This window comes from Taudactylus pleione, unplaced genomic scaffold (genome assembly GCF_031769625.1).
Source record: "Taudactylus pleione unplaced genomic scaffold, aTauple2 ptg000198l, whole genome shotgun sequence".
NCBI lineage: Eukaryota > Metazoa > Chordata > Amphibia > Anura > Myobatrachidae > Taudactylus > Taudactylus pleione.
The window spans coordinates 16,152,341-16,170,220 of record NW_028284600.1 but is presented as its reverse complement, the minus strand read 5'-3'; the positions used below and the strand labels follow the sequence as shown (position 1 = coordinate 16,170,220).

The 17,880-nt window shown below is 43.5% G+C and overlaps 1 protein-coding gene across 4 annotated transcripts in view; it reads right to left on the bottom strand.

Moving 5' to 3' along the window:
• The window catches only part of DNTT (DNA nucleotidylexotransferase), a 473,464-nt gene that overhangs the window by 141,037 nt on the left and 314,547 nt on the right, over window positions 1-17,880 (bottom strand). For all 4 annotated transcript variants that reach the window (XM_088477001.1, XM_088477002.1, XM_088477000.1 and 1 more), the window contains 2 exons: window positions 10,631-10,733; window positions 1,114-1,383 (listed from right to left, as the gene is read on the bottom strand). In XM_088477001.1, the coding sequence (XP_088333127.1) occupies window positions 1,114-1,383; window positions 10,631-10,733 (373 nt within the window). The remainder of the gene's footprint in view (window positions 1-1,113; window positions 1,384-10,630; window positions 10,734-17,880) is intronic.

Genomic DNA, 17,880 nt, shown 5'->3' with positions numbered 1-17,880 from the left:
GAGAAGCCCATTCTCTAGGTGGTTTGAGCAGCCAAAGTTGTGGACCCGAACCAACAGTTTTGTGGCTTCAGCAGATCTCAGAGAGTAGGTTTCTCTTCCAAGTTCGCAGAATATGGGACAAGCCCCTCTTAGCCCAACCCAGGAAAGACGGCCAGTGAGGATGCCACTGATTGACTGGAGACGCAGGAGAGCATGTTAAGGAGATAAGTCGATTAACCTTGCCTGTCTAGATACTACATAGCAGTACAAATGTGAGACTGCCTGAACCCTCCTGCAGACTGCGTTACAGGAAATCACCAGCAGCCGGGAGGTAATTTACACCCCTTTTTCAATGTGATTGTATATACATGCTGTACATACAGCGCTGCTCCCAAATGTGACAGGACCCACATGTGTTCCTGCATTTGGAGCCCCACCAGCCATTCAGTGGCCGCTACCATGGGAAAAGGCAGCTGATTGGCTGGGAGTACTTTCTCTGTCAATCAACAGCCATCCCGCTGATTAGCTAAGAGACATCTATGATCATCGCGTCATTTGGCCCAGCCCCTATTCAAATATGTACAAGTCAATGCATTTTGACTGAGGGGGCAGGGCCTAATAATGAGACTAGTCCACCCCCATCACTGCTCACCTGCATCTCCTCTCCAGGCTTCTCCTGGAGAGGAAATATCTAAAGTCGGCAAGTATGCATCGTTTTGGTAATTATATTCTGTATGCATGACATTCTTTTCCTCACTATCTTGTGTAGCAGTGCTCCTCACAGTAACAGTAGGAGGTGGCTCTCGGTGCACGTCTGTGTGGGTATGACATCACTGAGAGCCTGCAGTTTACATTTTCGAGGTTTTTTTCTCCTGTATAGCGAAACTAAATAAAACAGTTTGTTCTTCATGTCTATTAATGTAATAATGCATTTGACAATGAATATTAGTAGATAACATATTTTTTGATGAGCCCTGTATGGATGTTATTTATTATATAGCAAAATGTTTCAGTAAAGGTACTTATTACATAACATTGTATTGTCAGGATAATATACAGTATGCTAGCGTTATGAACAGCTCCTAACTTAGTCTGAGGCTTTCAGGGGTGCAGTAGAACAGTGTATAGTCATACCGTAGAGCCTGTCCAGCCGAGAATTGCAAAGGCATATTGTTCATACGGCGTTATCACTAAGTCCACCCTCACTGCCTTCCACATCCCAGGGTCAGTCTCAGTAGGCCCATTCCAGTGGCCATTGCATGTGTTTTCAATTTCAACGTCTTTTCTCAGAAGTTTTAAAATTAAAAAACACTTTTGATAGTGATCAAGTGCATCGATGCTTCGACTGGGACGTTTCGTCTCATCAAACGTTGACTCAATAACGTTATTGAAAAAAAGCCGCCCCTTAAATAAATAAAAAAAGAAACATATTAGGAATATGCCTATATAACTGCTTGATAATCACTAAGGTATATCATTTAGGTACAAATCAGACGTTTGAGAAATTGAGAATGCAAAATATATACTGTACTATCAATTATTTAAGATGAGTAAACAGGTTTTAGTCCATTCCTAAAGGTATCCATACAAATGAAGATCCTGGGCAGAAATCCTTCCACCATGCCATCCAGTCCACCTCCAAATGCCTAAGTCAATGACAATCCAAGACCCATGTGTCCAAGCTGAGTTGACCCACCCAGGGCTCATGGGGCAGTATGGGTGGAATAAAAGATCAGGTCATGGCTCAAGTTGTTGGTGGATAACTAAAGGTGCATACACACGTAATGATTTTTGTAACCAACGATTTTCGTTCAGATTTTCCCTTGAAAAATATAATGATTTTTTTGAAGTGTAATGAACGATTTTAACAACGATGAACGAAAAACTCCTTTCCTTAATGAAAATCGTCATGTAGGACACTTAGAAGGGACGATGAACGAAAACTACCAACTACAAACGGGAGAGCGCATTGGTAGTTTTCATTTATCGTTATAACTCTCATACTGGACAATTTTTTCAATGACTTAACGATAACAACGTCGTTAACGGCAAATCGTTCAAAAAAGCATTACATGTGTACGCACCTTAAGGCTGAGGAGCTAAGTACCTGTATAGCTGATGTGTGTAAAAGAACTATCAACATCTGTACAACAAGCCAAGAAAGAAGTGCATTAGAACGGGTTGTTAAGACCGCTAGTAAAGTTATTGGTGTGCAGCTGCCAACCATTCATGATCTTAGGGTTCTAAAGAGAACCAGAAGTATCATATCGGACCCTAATCATCCCTTTCACAAATATTTTGATAAATTCCCGTCTCTAAAGAGGTTCAGAGCATTGTTGGCACACACAGGTTGCTTGCGGGATAGTTTTCTTCCATCTGCAGTGCGCATGTTGAATACTATGAATGTATTTGATTATTTAATATATTACTTATTGTCTGTGTATTATTTATTGTTCGTATACCTTATACCATGGATTGCTGCTTTACTGTTCATTATTGGTGTCACTGTACAAATGTAATTTAGTCTGTCAAACTCATTTGCTGATGACAATAAATAAGTATTCGTAGTTATCTACATCCAACCCATGCAGTATTTACTGTATCCCAAGAGGAGAAGTGGGCCTGTAAAAAGCAGGTAGAATATAGTGGCTGGTGTTGTCTGCATTTGGCTTCCATGTGGAAGAAATACAAACCTTGTCAGGTGTGCAAACCTGCAGGTTCAAGTCAGTAATATTGTAATATTTGCGGTTATGTATATTATGTCATCTTGTACTTTTGTTATGTAGTGGGATTATTGCGTAAAAAACACACACAAGAGATCCTTGGGAAGCGTTTAGCAAGTGCTGTGTTAAATGAATAATGTCCTGTGTCATCACTAGAGATGATTTTTGATCAAATAATTCCAAATTTTACCAATCCAAGTCAGAAACTGTATTAGTTCTGAACATCCTGCCCACCTCGAATCTTGAAAGCGAGGCAACATATAATTTTCCCCTGAACCTTTTGACTCTACAGTGTGTGTATATGCTAAACACTTTCTACTTGTGTAGCACATCTTTTTGTGTTGGAAAATAGGTAAGAGAGGATACAGAGCCTGGAGCACGGTTAATCTGCAACAGAGAGCAGTGCAACATGCAAACCACTTCAACAGGGGCGTATCTACCTATTGGCCAGGATGGCATTCGCCAGGGGTGCCAGTCAAGAAGGGGTGCCGCCCAGCCATGCCATCCGCGGCCAGGAGGTAGAAACACATACTCGTGTTGTACCTGGTGTTGGTGAGCGACCCTGGGCAGTGCATTGCCCGGAGACTCACACAAACAGCAGGCAGGAGACACTGTTATCGGCGCCGGTGTCAGGCACTACGCTACAGTGAAGGTGATGGTAATAATAATACTATGTAAATATATTTTGCAAGAAAGGTATGTGTGTATATATATATATATATAATATATGTGTGTGTGTGTGTATATATATATATATGTGTGTATGTTTGTGGGCCATGCCCCTTCTTCATAAACCCACATCTCTTTCTTGCCAGACGCACCTTCCCTATTTCAAATATGGGAGCGGAGCGCCAGTCGCTTACTTTGCCAGGGGTTTTCAGAACCCTAGATACACCCCTGCACTTCAACATAATAATATTTCTAATAACTAGTAAAGAGATTTGGTATATGCTTTGTTACCTCCGTCTGGCACCCCACCCCCCCCCCCCCTCACCTGCACTCAGGCCTGACCCTTCTCTACTGCTCTGCCCCTACTCTGTCCCACTCCACCCCTCATCTGCTGCTCTGTCCTGCCCCACCCCCTGCTCTGTCACCTAAACTCTGCCCCGCCCCTGCTCCATCCCATTTCCTGCTCTGTCCCGCCCCCATACTTACCCCCATTCCCAGTGCCACCACAGGTCTTCCTCTTCTCTGGTGCTAGGTCAGTCCCGCGCCCTAGCAGTGGGTTCATTGTGGTTCGCCCAGCTCTCACTGTGCACACATATTAGAGACGGTACAGATCAAACACAATTATTATATAGATTAATCACAGTCCAATAGAGATCTAGATCTGAAAAAGGAAGTGAAAAGTTGTAGGTTTGTCCCTCTTGTTGCCAGGCAGGGTACAAGAATGGGGTGTTCTGCTATGTACAAAGAAAAGGGGTACCATATACTGTAGGTACCTACCGTTACTAAAAACTCACTATACTTCAGATAACTGAAATTTCTCTGTTGTCTTTATTTTAGTATTTGTCAAACTGTAATGTTTTTAGTATTGAATAAAATAATACAGTACTTGTAACTTATTGATAATACAGCAGTTAAACAGTAATTAAGCAAAACACTATCGAAAAAATAATTATACTATAAGAAAAGTAATCAGAGAGCATAAAAAAGCTATTTAAGTCATGGCGACTACTAGTTGAACTATTACTTAATATTATTGATTTCTATATTCTAAAAATGTTCTCGCATTATTAAACAATACTGTGTGTGTTTATTAGGTCCGGAGCACAGCTGTTAAAGTGGAAGTTGTTGTTGATTTCAATTCATTTCATACTTGTAGACATGTCCAATCGAAAATGTGGCGGTACAAGCATGTAAGTAGGAAAATATATACAGTGCCCATATAAAGAGGTAAGAGCAAAACTTTATGTAAAATTAATTTCTGATAGAATAAAAACAATTAAGCAGTAGTTTCTGCCAGTGGCTGAATTGCAGGGTAACATAAATCTGTAGTACCTTGTGTTCCTAGCCCATTGTGCATTCACCTGCTGTGGTGGCAGCTAAAACAACAGAATAGTGTCATTTTATCTATTTTGCAGTGACATTACACTACACTGGTCATACCCTGTTAATGCATAGTTATCACTTCCAGTGGTGCCCCCTCGCAGCTAGCTAATGCCACACTTGACTACAGCTGTACGAGGAGACTACGTGCCCTAGAATGCTCCAGGGTGGTGGGGGTTTTGGGCATACACTGACGGTGCCGAAGATGTCAGGGCATCAGTTCTGGACAGAAAGAAACCTTGCAAAACAGGCAAGGAGCTAGAAGGAGCCTAGGAAAATGGAAGGAGGAGCAGTTTAGATCAAGAGATAGACCGATTGGGAGTGAAAAGTGTTTGTTGTGCATGGTGCAGTCATTTGAAACAGAAGGGTGGAGATACTGCTCAATGAGAGGACCAGATATAGAAAACCAGAGCTTTGATGAGACCTGTTGTGCCATATACAAGCAAAACTGTATATGTAAAATGTGAGCGGTATCCACCTTCAATAGGGAAAGCTGAACCTCTGTTGAGTTTTGCTCTGAGTTAGATAAAACCATTGCTTCTTGTCTATACCTAAACAAGCTGCTATTTTATGGAAGAAGGTTTGCTTTTAATACTGTATCTGTATTGATCAGAGCTGTACCTACAGGTCATGCATGCAAACACGAGCCCCGACGTCCGGCAGAAGGAGCCGGACAGGGTTGGAGGGATCTAGGAAAGGAGTGGGTATTGGGAGCATTCGCCATCTTCAGATGGCGAATGCTCCCGCACTCAAGCTCCAAAATATTATATTTTCGGAGCTTGATGAATTCTGTCAGTGGGCCTTTCTGCCAGAGGAAGGTAAGCAGGAGATATCTCCTGCTTTACCTTCATGATGAATGGCCCGAATACTTTATTTTTACAATTGCAGGTGAAAATTTTATTTTTCACCTGCTTTTGTAAAAATTAAGTGATGATGAATATGCCCCAAAGTGTAAGTGTGCACACAAACACCCCAATGCAACCCATGTATGCCAACTTTCAAGCACTCCAAGAAAACAAATGTCTTTGCTGGACATTTTAGCTAGGATAAAGAAACTTTAGTAAGTACTGTATGTAGGATTGATATTTAATTAGGGAATGTAGCCAGCATCCGCACTTGCGGGATGCCGATGGTCAATATCCCGGCACCGGAAACCCAACAGTGTCGGGATCCCGGCTCCAGTATCTCGACAGCTGGCATCCTGAAGGTAAGTATCGGGGATTAGGGGAGGGTTCGGTTTAGGGTTAGGCACTAAGGGGAGGGTTAGAGTTAGGCCCTAAGGGGGGAGGGTTAGGTTTAGGGTGTGGGAGGGGGGATAGTAAGGTTTAGGCACCGTGGAGGGTTAGGGGTAGGGGTTAGCGTTAGGGTACTTATCTGGTAGTGTTGGGATTATGAATGTCTAGATACCGCTGTCTGAAATCTCACTGGCGGCATTCCGACTGCCGGGATCCCATACTCAATACTTAGTTAGAAGTCATAGCTAATATTTAGTATGTATGTGAGCATACTTGTACACATATCTATTAGGTCTGTAGGATCTGCCTTCTTAAATTAAGAATATAGTTTAATCCAATTTTAGTCTGCTATCTTGTATTGTACTGTATAGTTGTTGTCAACAAAACACCTAGCAGTATCTTAGGGGTAATCCAAGTTAAATGATTCTACTGGTGATTGGAACTAAATTGTATTTCACTTGTATTATATGCTAAATCCACATACCAATATCTTTCTTAGTTTTTCAAGTAATGTGCCCCATTTTAGTCCTTTGGTGGAGACATTAGAATTAAATAACAAACATTTTTTGCATAAACCTTGGTCGGTTTAATGTCTTTCTGGGGGAGAAAGTCTTGCCTCTCTGCTGTAGTATAAAACAGGAAGTAATGAAAGCACTGCTGCAAAGAAGATTTGGAACAATAGTCCCTACTTCTAGATGCAGCTGCACACGGTACCATCAGAGCCTTTGATAATCCATTTTACACAGAAAATGTATTCTGGTATCACAACACTGCTTCACTGTTATTGTCATAGATGAAGCTATTGAACAACAGCATGTCAGTACTGGTAGTGACAAAAGGCCACGTAAGAAGAAAGACTCAAAAAGGACACTCCACAAATATGCTCTATTATCTCTTCCAAGCATTAAGGGGTAGCTTAACAATAAGAATAACGATTGTGATTAATTTAATAGTAACCAAGAAAATACCCAACAACACCCACGCCATCCACAGCATCATGAAAAACCATGGCAATTCTTCTCATAATTGAACTAATGTAAAAGTCATGAATCTTCTGTGACTGTTCATATATCACTTTTGTGTAGATTTTTCAAATCAAAAACGGGCACATTAACAAAATCAGAAGAAAAATGAGGCGAAAGAAAAAACAAATCTGCTTTATCATAATCCTGAGGAACGTATAACGGATGTCTATGAGTTAGACTTTTAGTTCATTGTCATCAGTACTGACACTGATTATTATTATTATTATTATTATTTATTTATATAGTGCACACATGTACCGCAGCGCTTTACAGAGAAAATTTGGTCATTCACATCAGTCCCTGCCCCAGTGAATGTTACAATCTATCATATGCAAACACACATATACAGACTAGGATTAATTTTGTTGGGAGCCAATTAACCTACCAGTATACTTTTGGAGTGTGGGAGGAAACTGGAGTACCCAGACGAAACCCACGCAAGCACAGGGAGAATATGCAAACTCCACACAGTTAGGGCTGTAGTGGGAATCAAACCCACAACTTCAGTGCTGGGAGGCAGTAATGCTAACCATTACACCATCTGTGCTGCCTTCTTTCTGGTGAGAAAGATGGGAAAATAAAGGAGTATGCACACTATGGGCCGGATTCAATTAGATGCAGTAATTTACTGCACCGGGAAAAGGGTGCTAGCCTTGGGCTTTAACACCCGGGGCAATTCAATTACAGTCCCTTTTCCTTGCACGGTAACGATAACGTGCGATAACCCATGGGATCCGGGATACAGGATACAGGACAATTAAAGCAGATTTATGTTTGAGCCTCCTCTGGCTCGAACCAAAATCCGTGTTAACTGCAGATCGTGGGCTGCAGCAAATTGAATCCAGCCCTATGAGTCTGACTCATAATCCACAGTCCAAAATCTAAAATTTTTTTATTTTGTGGAGCCCCAAACATAGCAAGCAATTCAACCAATAATACGGTCAATCACTGCTACTGAGGTGCCTGGTTTGGTAAGTCCTGTTTAATCTACATCATATGGGTGGGTGGGCACACTTTTATCCCATGTTAAACTGCCAGCCTATATGCCACTGCTCTGCCACTCAGTTGAATTTGTGTCCAAGCTCTCTCTTATTCTTTTATATTAAGATAAGATGGACTTTGCCACCCAGCTACCTATCTGGAGTTGCTCTTTCTGTCTGGTTCATTTTAGCTTTGTATAACTGTATGTTTTACTAAGCTGCCATCCCATCTGGCGCATGTCTACCTGTTTCATTCATTTCAGTCCAATGGCATATTGTTTTACTTTTTCTATGAGGAAAGATATCTCTTATCCCTATCTAGGAGTGCTTTACCATTCTGTTTCATGTGCATGCAATACCTTTATCTTGTTCTCCTAGGAAATGTATCTTTCATTAAACTGCCATCTGAATGCCTATCTGGGGTTGTTCTGTAAGCCTGATTAACCTGCGTCCACTGCCATCTCCTAGCAGCAAATTCACACAACACTACCTCAAGGAGAGATTAGGTCTATAGGCAGGAAAAACAAAATACAAGGTGAATGTGTATAATGTAATGGGAGAGAACAAGCTTGTTTTCCATCGACCTGTTACACAAATCCATTCAGTATTGGACGTAGTTAACATTTGAAGCCAGACAGGCTCACTGCAGTTAATGTTGCTAATTGTGAAGTGATCATTAGAAAAGAAAGATTGTAAAAAAATGCCAGTTATATAATGTAAAAATACTATTGTAAAGAAAAAACAGATGAATATTACACGATTTTATCATTTTTTTCCATTTATGTTTTGTAAATTGACAAAACTCTAAATCAGAAACACCAGTCTGGTTTTGCTAAAACCAATAGCAACACCAAGAACAAATATGTTTTTGAAAACAAAACCCAAAACAATATACAGGGTGGTTCAGTCATCTCTAGCCATAAATACACTGTTAAGTTAATTGGGGCTGAATTTTTGTCGTATGCAAGTCGCCCACAGATGGACCGCCCTCTTCTCCCGGGAATAAATGCACATCTCCGCCTGTAGTTACAGTTGGCCGCAATTTATCTGCTTGTGAAAATAGCCGTCATCACCCTCAGCACTCACTTGCACCAAACCTGTCCTTGGTGGAAGAGTTCTATTTGAAATCATACAGATCTCCACCTAAACTCCCACGATCCAGCCTGCACGCCCATGACATGCCCTCGCAACGCTTATCCTACATGCGAATGCCACCTTGCCACCTAGTTACACCCACTCAGTCGCAAGTGGAGATAAGGCTGGGATGCATACAACTCTGAACCACCCGTAATTAATAAAAGTTGCATATGCTCAGCTACAGAGTATGGGCGATGTGAAAAATCATAAGTTCCAACAGCAAGATGTACAGTACATGCGTGTGACTCTGGATCAGCCCCTAAAGTATATGTGTACAGAAGCCTTCTTAAGCAGAGTACACACAAGACGATATGTCGTCCGATCCCGCGGATCGGAGCGATATATCGGGTACATCGTCTAGTGTGTATCCTTAAAATGCCTGCTCCCTAGGGTCATTAGCGACATTGCCCATCAGCCCTACTGCAAGGCCAACCGGCAGAATGCATCATGACATGTCCCTCCCCCCCCGTCGGACCCGGCATCGGCAAGTGTTTATGCACTTGCCACATGCCGGGTTCCGTCGCCGGCGATATCGCGCTGGGTACACATCGTCTGATGTGAACCCTTCTTTAGCATCCTAATAATGCACTGTGAACATACTTAGAAAAAGATTTGAAGGAAGAGACAAATTTACCATTTGAATTAATAATTTTTAAAAATGCCTGTACGTAAAATAACATTTGTTTCCCCTAATTTAATTCTGTTTAAAAAAGGGGTTGTCAGTGCTCTGCTCACACCAGCTTAAAACAGGTCAAAACAGTTATTGAAGTGAGAGCGGATTTATAAAGAGGAAGGCATAATCACGGAATTGATACATTGTATTAGAGAAGACAGTGCTATTACACAAGGGGTCGGTGTAAGGAAGAAGCAGAGGTTTTCCCAATCACCAAAGCAACATTAAACAAACCAAAAACAAGACAAAAACAAAGCTCCCTTTTACACGTTTCCCCCCATGGTTACTTCTACAAATTCAGATCAATCCCAGAAAACGAATATCAAATATACATGACTTAGGGCCCCATTTTCTACTATCCACATTTAAAACCTTGTTTTATGATATTTCCACCTAGATTTGCATTGCGAATTTATGAAATATCACAGGAATTTATCACAAATCCCTTGCAGGGTACACATCAGACGATGTGTACCCAGCGCGATATCGCCGGCGACGGAACCCGGCATGTTGAAAGTGCATAGAGCTTGCGATAAAGCTCTGTCCCTGCGAATCCCCTCCATAGTCTTCTCATTGTATTTTTCATAAAAAATACAGTGAGAAGGTGTCCATGCATGCTCCGCAGACTCACCAACCGCCCCCATCGCACCTTCCCCACCCCCCCTCTGCTTACATTGCAGGAGCCAGGAGGCCTGCTGACTGGAGCCCCACAGGATATCGCCGGAGCACCGATCACCGGTCCCTGTAAGTGTTTGTTTTGTTTTAACTATTTTTTTTATTTTCCAGTGATCAGTTTGTTTAAAAAATTATTCAAGAAAATATTTCTTACCTGGTTTTTCAGCACATTAATAGTATTGTGCAAAATATTTTTTTCAGCTCCTTTCCTGGGACAAGTGATTAAGATATCCACATCGTGTCCCACATTCTTACCCCTGTTGATTCAAAACAAGAGGTTTATTATTTTATCTCCAATGCTCATTCCCCTAAAAAGATCATTTAGATAAAACATAAAAAAATCATATATTTGCATGTAACATTCCTGAACATGACAAATGATCTGCAACATGATTTACTAAAAATTCTTAATGATGTAAAAGATAAGTAAGATGTATGAACTTTGCTTTATAAAGCCGTGCGTCTGTAACATCTAGATTTGTGCAAAATATGAAAACTGGTCCATGAAATATTTGTCTCATTGCGCATCTGGCAGCAAAATTGTGAATATCCTGCCAGCACAACTTGCCTCTAAGCATTCTAGGTCATATAGCAAGCAACCACATAACAGAATTCATGGACCGTCAATCTATTCATGAACTAAAAATACAGTGAAATGTACAGTACAGATTGGCATTTTGCTTTACCATTATGGAGACTGCATCTGTGTAAATCTGACTGTTCCACTGCAAAACACTATTGGTGTGAAATTTCACAATTCCTGTCATATCTATTTACATCACCTCGTTGTGCTTTTAGGAAGCAGTCGGGAAGCCGATGGACGAAATCCCAACCGCCAGCTTCCCACCTGTCTAATCCTGGCAAGGTACTAATGACAGGCGTCGAAAAATACTGACGCCTGTCATTAGACCTACGCCGGGAGCCCGACACTCGGCATACCGATCGAAGGTAAGCCGGGTGCTGGACGTGGACAGCCGTGGGGGGAGGGTTAGGTTAGGGGCTCCCAGGGGAGACTTAGGGTTAGGCACCCCCTGGGAGGGTTAGGGTTAGGCTTGGGGAAGAGGGGGTTAGGGATAGGCACCCCCCTGGGAGACTTAGGGTTAGGCTGCAGGGAAGGGAGGTTAGGGTTAGGCACTTGGGGGGGAGTTTAGGGTTAGGCACCCCTAAGGGAGGGTTAGGGGTGGGGGGAATAGGTTAGCGATACTTATCAGAAATAATGATCGGGATGCGGCCGGCGGTAAATCATACTGATTCGGTGCTATTACAGGACCCCAAACTCTATTTTTCCATATGTCTTCAACCTTTGGCCCTCCAGCTGCTGTGGAACTACAGATCCCAGGATGCCCTGCCACAGTTTTAGCATGCTGTTGTATCAAAACGGTGGCAAGGCATGCTGGGATGTGTAGTTCCTCAGCAGCTGGCGGGCCAAAGGTTGAAGACCCATGGGCTAGGTTTTCTGTCACCTAGGGCAAAGATGCAGCTCCCACAATCACAACTACTATAATTAATTATTATTATTATTTATATTTACGGCGTCACAAGGGCTCCGCAGTGCCTTACAAATGAGCAATACAAGAAAACAGTAACTTACAGTTCAAAACAATTCAAAGCAAAACTAGGACATGGTTTATAGACATTGCTGCATCTGCAATCATAGAAGTCAAATAAGCAGCAAGACGGCTGAGGGTTAGGTGCCGTTGTAGGGAGTATGTGATAGTATAAGTAAGGGAAAGGAGAACCACATGAGGGAAGAGGGCCCTGCTTGTGAGAGCTTACATTCTAAAGAGGAGGGGCGGACAGACAGGGGTGACACAGATGGGGCAGACAGTGAGGAAGGAGCATGGGGGTTAGGATGAGAGCTGGAAGGCTTTGATGAAGTAGTGGGGTTTGAGAGCCCATTTGAACTTTATTAAAGATGTGGAGAAGTTGATGGGGAGAGGGAGAGAGTTCCAGAGGTAGGGAGCAGCAAGTGCAAAATCACATATCACTCTCTCACTGTCCCTTCATATCTCTCTCACCATGTCCCTTCATATTGCTCTCATTAACCCCTCCTTCTATATCTGTCCCTCCATGTCTCTGTAATTGTCCCCTCCATATTGCTGTCATTATCCATTCTATATTGCTTTCATTAACCCCTCATTCCTAATCTTTCTTATTGCCCCCTGCTTCCATATCTATCTCATTGCCCCTCCCTACATATCTCTGTCTCTGCCCCTTTTTATTGCTCTCGCTACCCTTCTATGTTGCCCTCATTAATGCCTTCTATATCACTTTCATTAGCCCCTCTCAATATATCTCAAATGCCCTGTGCTTACATTTCTCACTGATTGACCCCACCATATTTCTCTCATTGCCCCTGCTTCCGTAACTCTCTCATTGCCCCCTGCTTCCATATATCTCTCATTGCCCCCTGCTTCCATATATCTCTCATTGCCTCCTGCGTCCATATCTCTCATTGCCCCCTGCTTCCATATCTCTCTCATTGCCCCCTGCTTCCATATCTCTCTCATTGTCCCCCTGCGTCCATATCTCTATCATTGCCCCTGCTTCCATATCACTCTCATTGCCCCCTGCTTCCATATCACTCTCATTGCCCCTACGTCAATATCTCTATCATTGCCGCCTACTTCCATATCTCTATCATTGCCCCCTGCTTCCATATCTCTCATTGCCCCCTGCTTCCATATCTCTCTCATTGCCCCCTGCTTCCATATCTCTCTCATTGCCCCTTGCTTCCATATATCTATCATTGCCCCCTGCTTCCATATCTCTCATTGCCCCCTGCTTCCATATCTCTCTCATTGCCCCCTGCTTCCATATCTCTCTCACTGCACCCTGCTTCCATATCTCACTCATTGTCCCTACGTCCATATCTCTATCATATTGCCTAGTTCCATTTCTCTATCATTGCCCCCTGCTTCAATATCTCTCATTGCCCCCTATTTCCATATCTCTCTCATTGCCCCCTGCGTCCATATCTCTATCATTGCCCCCTGCTTCCATATCTCTCTCATTGCCCCCTGCTTCCATATCTCTATCGTTGCTGCCTGCTTCCATATCTCTCTCATTGTCCCCTGCTTCCATATATCTCTCATTGCCCCTGCTTCCATATCTCTCTCATTGCCCCCGGCTTCCATATCTCTATCATTGCTGCCTACTTCCGTATCTCTATCATTGCCGCCTGCTTCCATATCTCTCTCATTGTCCCTGCTTCCATATATCTCTCTTTGCCCCCTGTATCCATATCTATATCATTGCCCCATGCTTCCGTATCTCTCTCATTGCTGCCTGCTTCCATATATCTCTCTCATTGCCCCTTGCTTCCATATCTCTCTCATTGCCCCCTGCTTCCATATATCTCTCATTGCCCCCTATTTCCATATCTCTCTCATTGCCCCCTGCGTCCATATCTCTATCATTGCCCCCTGCTTCCATATCTCTCTCATTGCCCCCTGCTTCCATATCTCTATCATTGCTGCCTGCTTCCATATCTCTCTCATTGTCCCCTGCTTCCATATATCTCTCATTGCCCCCTGCTTCCATATCTCTCTCATTGCCCCCTGCTTCCATATCTCTCTCATTGCCCCCTTCTTCCATATCTCTATCATTGCTGCCTACTTCCGTATCTCTCTCATTGCCCCCTGCTTCCATATCTCTCTCATAGCCCCCTGCTTCCATATATCTCTCTCATTGCCCCCTGCTTCCATAACCCTCTCATTGCCCCCTGCTTCCATAACTCTCTCATTGCCCCCTGCTTCCATATATCTCTCATTGCCCCCTGCTGCCATATATCTCTCATTTCCCCCTGCTTCCATATATTTCTCTCATTGCCCCCTGCTTCCATATATCTCTTTCATTGCCCCCTGCTTCCATATATCTCTCATTGCCCCCTGCTTCCATATATCTCTCTCATTGCCCCCTGCTTCCATATATCTCTTTCATTACCCCCTGCTTCCATATATCTCTCTCATTGCCCCCTGCTTCCATATATCTCTTTCATTGCCCTGTGCTTTCATGACTCTCTCAAAGCAAGTACCGTGGACCCCAAATTTTGAAGGGCCCAGACTTTTTTGACTGTTTAAAATATTTGTTCTTTCCATTGATATCGAAAGATGGAGCATATAAAAATTTGCTGTAACAACTTTATATAACATTTATTAGAGTTTAGAAATACTATGCTGTGTAAATAGGTTTACTCATACTTGCCAATATTTGTATCCAGAGAGGAGATGCAAGTGATAAATCCTGGGGGCTGGGCTGGGTGCTTTATGTCATTACTTACCTGGAGGCATCGGGATTGTATCCTGGTCAGGATGCCAGCATCGGGAGTCTGACTGCTGGGGTCCCAAGTGCCGGCATCCCGTACCCATCCCTGTATATTAGCTGTAATTGGCAGATGTAGTACGTGCTGTAACCTAGAAAATGTTTATATATGTCAAGGGCCCAAAAAAATATTTTGTCTTGAGCCCAGCAATGGCAAAAACCGGCCCTGATCTGTGGTATCAGGTGTGGACTCTGTCACAACTTAGTAGCACATTCAGATGCATTCTGCATATATCTGACAGGAGAAATCTAATACTCAGGTGGCTTTATGATCTGTACTGAGATACGGTGGCATTGCAGATGTGGCAAGTGACAATCCCAGCATAATGCACCAACCCCAAATGTCATAGTTTGTAGTATTACCAAACAAAAGTGAGGGTGCTTGTGGATTGTGTCACACATCGGGGTCCGGGTCCCATTATAGGGCCAGGTGGTGTCATCTGACTGACATCTGTGTCCCTGCTGGCTACCTGCGTCATCCGTGAGACTTCACACCTCCCAACATTTGTATATATATTTGAGACTTCTGTGCGACGGAGGCCCGAGCGCCCGTAAAGGGGCGTGGTCTGTTAGTAAAGGGGGCATGGCCTGGCGGCTGCCATTTACATCACTCGGCAGTGTGCCCAGCATGCTCCAAGTGCTGCAGGTGTGCCCAGCACTCTCAAAGATGCCCCCCCGCACTGTGAATAGATGCCGTGCGCTGAATGTGGGACAGTTGGGAGGTATGAGATTTGTTCTGCATGATACGTCCTAATAAACCAGTCTCCAGCAACTCCGATCACATGATTCATGCAGCCTATCAGTTCTAATGCTGGGTACACACTACTATATATATTTGTATATCGTTGGATCAAACAACGATGATATATTGGTAGCAGATCGGTGGGTGTGTGTACACACAATATGTATGTGAATGACATCGAAGTACATCGTTCACAGGCATATCAGGTCAGCCCTGCAGCAAGACTGATGCCGATATATATCTTACAGTTATATCGGTGGATCTGCATATGTGATCGGGCGACCCGGACGAGCACCAGTAGACAGGCTGCTGGGACTGCCGACACTGCCCATCCAGTTGTGATGTCTAGCCAGAGACATCAAGTGGTATGTATATCTTACCAAATAAACTGCTCAGTCGGCATAACGGCTGGTTGCAGCTTCATTGGGTACATAATATGTACCCAGCTTAAGGGTGCCCCATTTAAATCAGGAACTGCTGATTGCTCATTATGAGAAAAACATCTCTCTCTCTGAGAATAAGTACCCTGGCTCATGGTTCATTATCTACTCAAGAATTACTTAAGCTGGGTACACACTAAGACGATGTCGGCATGATAAGTCGTTTCCAGCCTAATCGGAATGTTATATCGGCCGCATAGCTCAGTGTGTACGGCCAATATGCACGATCCCGCAGCCACATGCAACAGCGTCTGAATAGCCATGCTGCATGTCCAGCCAGACTAAATTGCATGCGGCCCAATTGCAGGTAATAAAGGGTGGAATGAGGGATCGTTCCGTTGTTCACTACCTCATTCTGATGTGTACCCAGGATCCGATATGTCGGCCCATCGATCAGTGTGTTCCCAGCTTTAGAATTCTGCTCCAGCATTATCCAGAAAACCTGCTGTAGTATTGCTTCATGGCATTCTTCTCCAGTGCTATCCAGAAAATCTGCTGCAGTATTGCTTCACAGCATTCAGCTCCAGTGCTATACAGAAAACCTGCTCCAGTATTGCTTCACAGCATATTTAATTGCAGCCTGTCTCAATTGTGCTTCCGGCATCCAGTTCAAGTTCATTGCAGTCTGCCTCTGAACATTATACATTCTGCTAACAAAATACAAACAAAGGCCCTCATTCAGAGCCGCTCGTTAGCGGCAGTACGCTCGTTCCGAGCGATGTTTGCACATCTGCGCATGCGTACGCTTTTTAGTACGCATGCGCGAACCAGTCAGTGCGGCCGAAAATCCTTTGTACGCTATATAGCGAGTGCCTGCTATTTTGAGTGACAGAATGAGGCGTATGTGGGTGGTAACAGGGGAAGGTGCTTGAAAATGGGGAGTGGAGATCCGAACGCAGGCGTGCTTAAAGGTCAAAACGGGCGTTTTATGGGTGTGTATATTTAAAACAGCAGCGTCATTGACCACGTTACTGGGTTATTTTATAGCCAGAACTGCACGCAAATTTGTGGTAGCAAACACCAACCACAAGAATAGCGAGCAGTTCATACGCTGGTCGATGTACTCGATTAATCTAATAAATAGCGGACATGACGTAGGATGCGTGCGGCCAGGGGGCGTTTTTAACAAATAAACGAGCGTATGTTTTGCTCGTTCGTTCAGACTTAGAGGTGTGAACACACTGCAATGTGCGTACGGATCATTTAAATAGCCACCCCTTGATTTTAAACGAACGACCGCAAATAGCGTGCGGCTCTGAATGAGGGCCAAAGTCTCAAGCGCTCCACGTGTCAGGGATTGTACCAATATTATGTGGCCAATAGTAGCTTACATATATAATATATGATCCATCTCAATGGACAAAATGAATGTCTCAAAAAGTAGGTCTATATACCGTCTCAGTCCCAATATTTAGAAGATACCTTCTATATATTGGGACCGAGAACCTTTACGAAGGGAAGGAGAGCCATAGCGAGGACCCATTACAGTGAGAAGTGAAATAACCAGACACTTTTGAAGAAAACAGCATTTGGAGTACCACTATCCATAAAGACTGAGGACCTCATTCAGAGTCGGTCGTTGCGGCCGCACTGTCGTACGCCACCGATGTTCGCTATACTGCGCATGCGTAAAGTTCGCAATGCGCGTGCGCAAAGTAGCTGCTACAATCAGAAATTTCTCTCTCCTTGAACACAGCCAGGTCGGTAGTTTGAGTGACAGAATGAGGCGTTTGTGGGTGGTAACAGGGGAAGGTGCTTGAAAACGGCGGAGTGGAGATCCGAACGCAGGCATGCCTAATTATGCGAACGGCGTTTTATGGGAGTGCATACGGATTATGGGAGTGCATAATTAACAAGGTAGCGTCATGGCACATGTGACATGGGAGGTTTTTACACTGA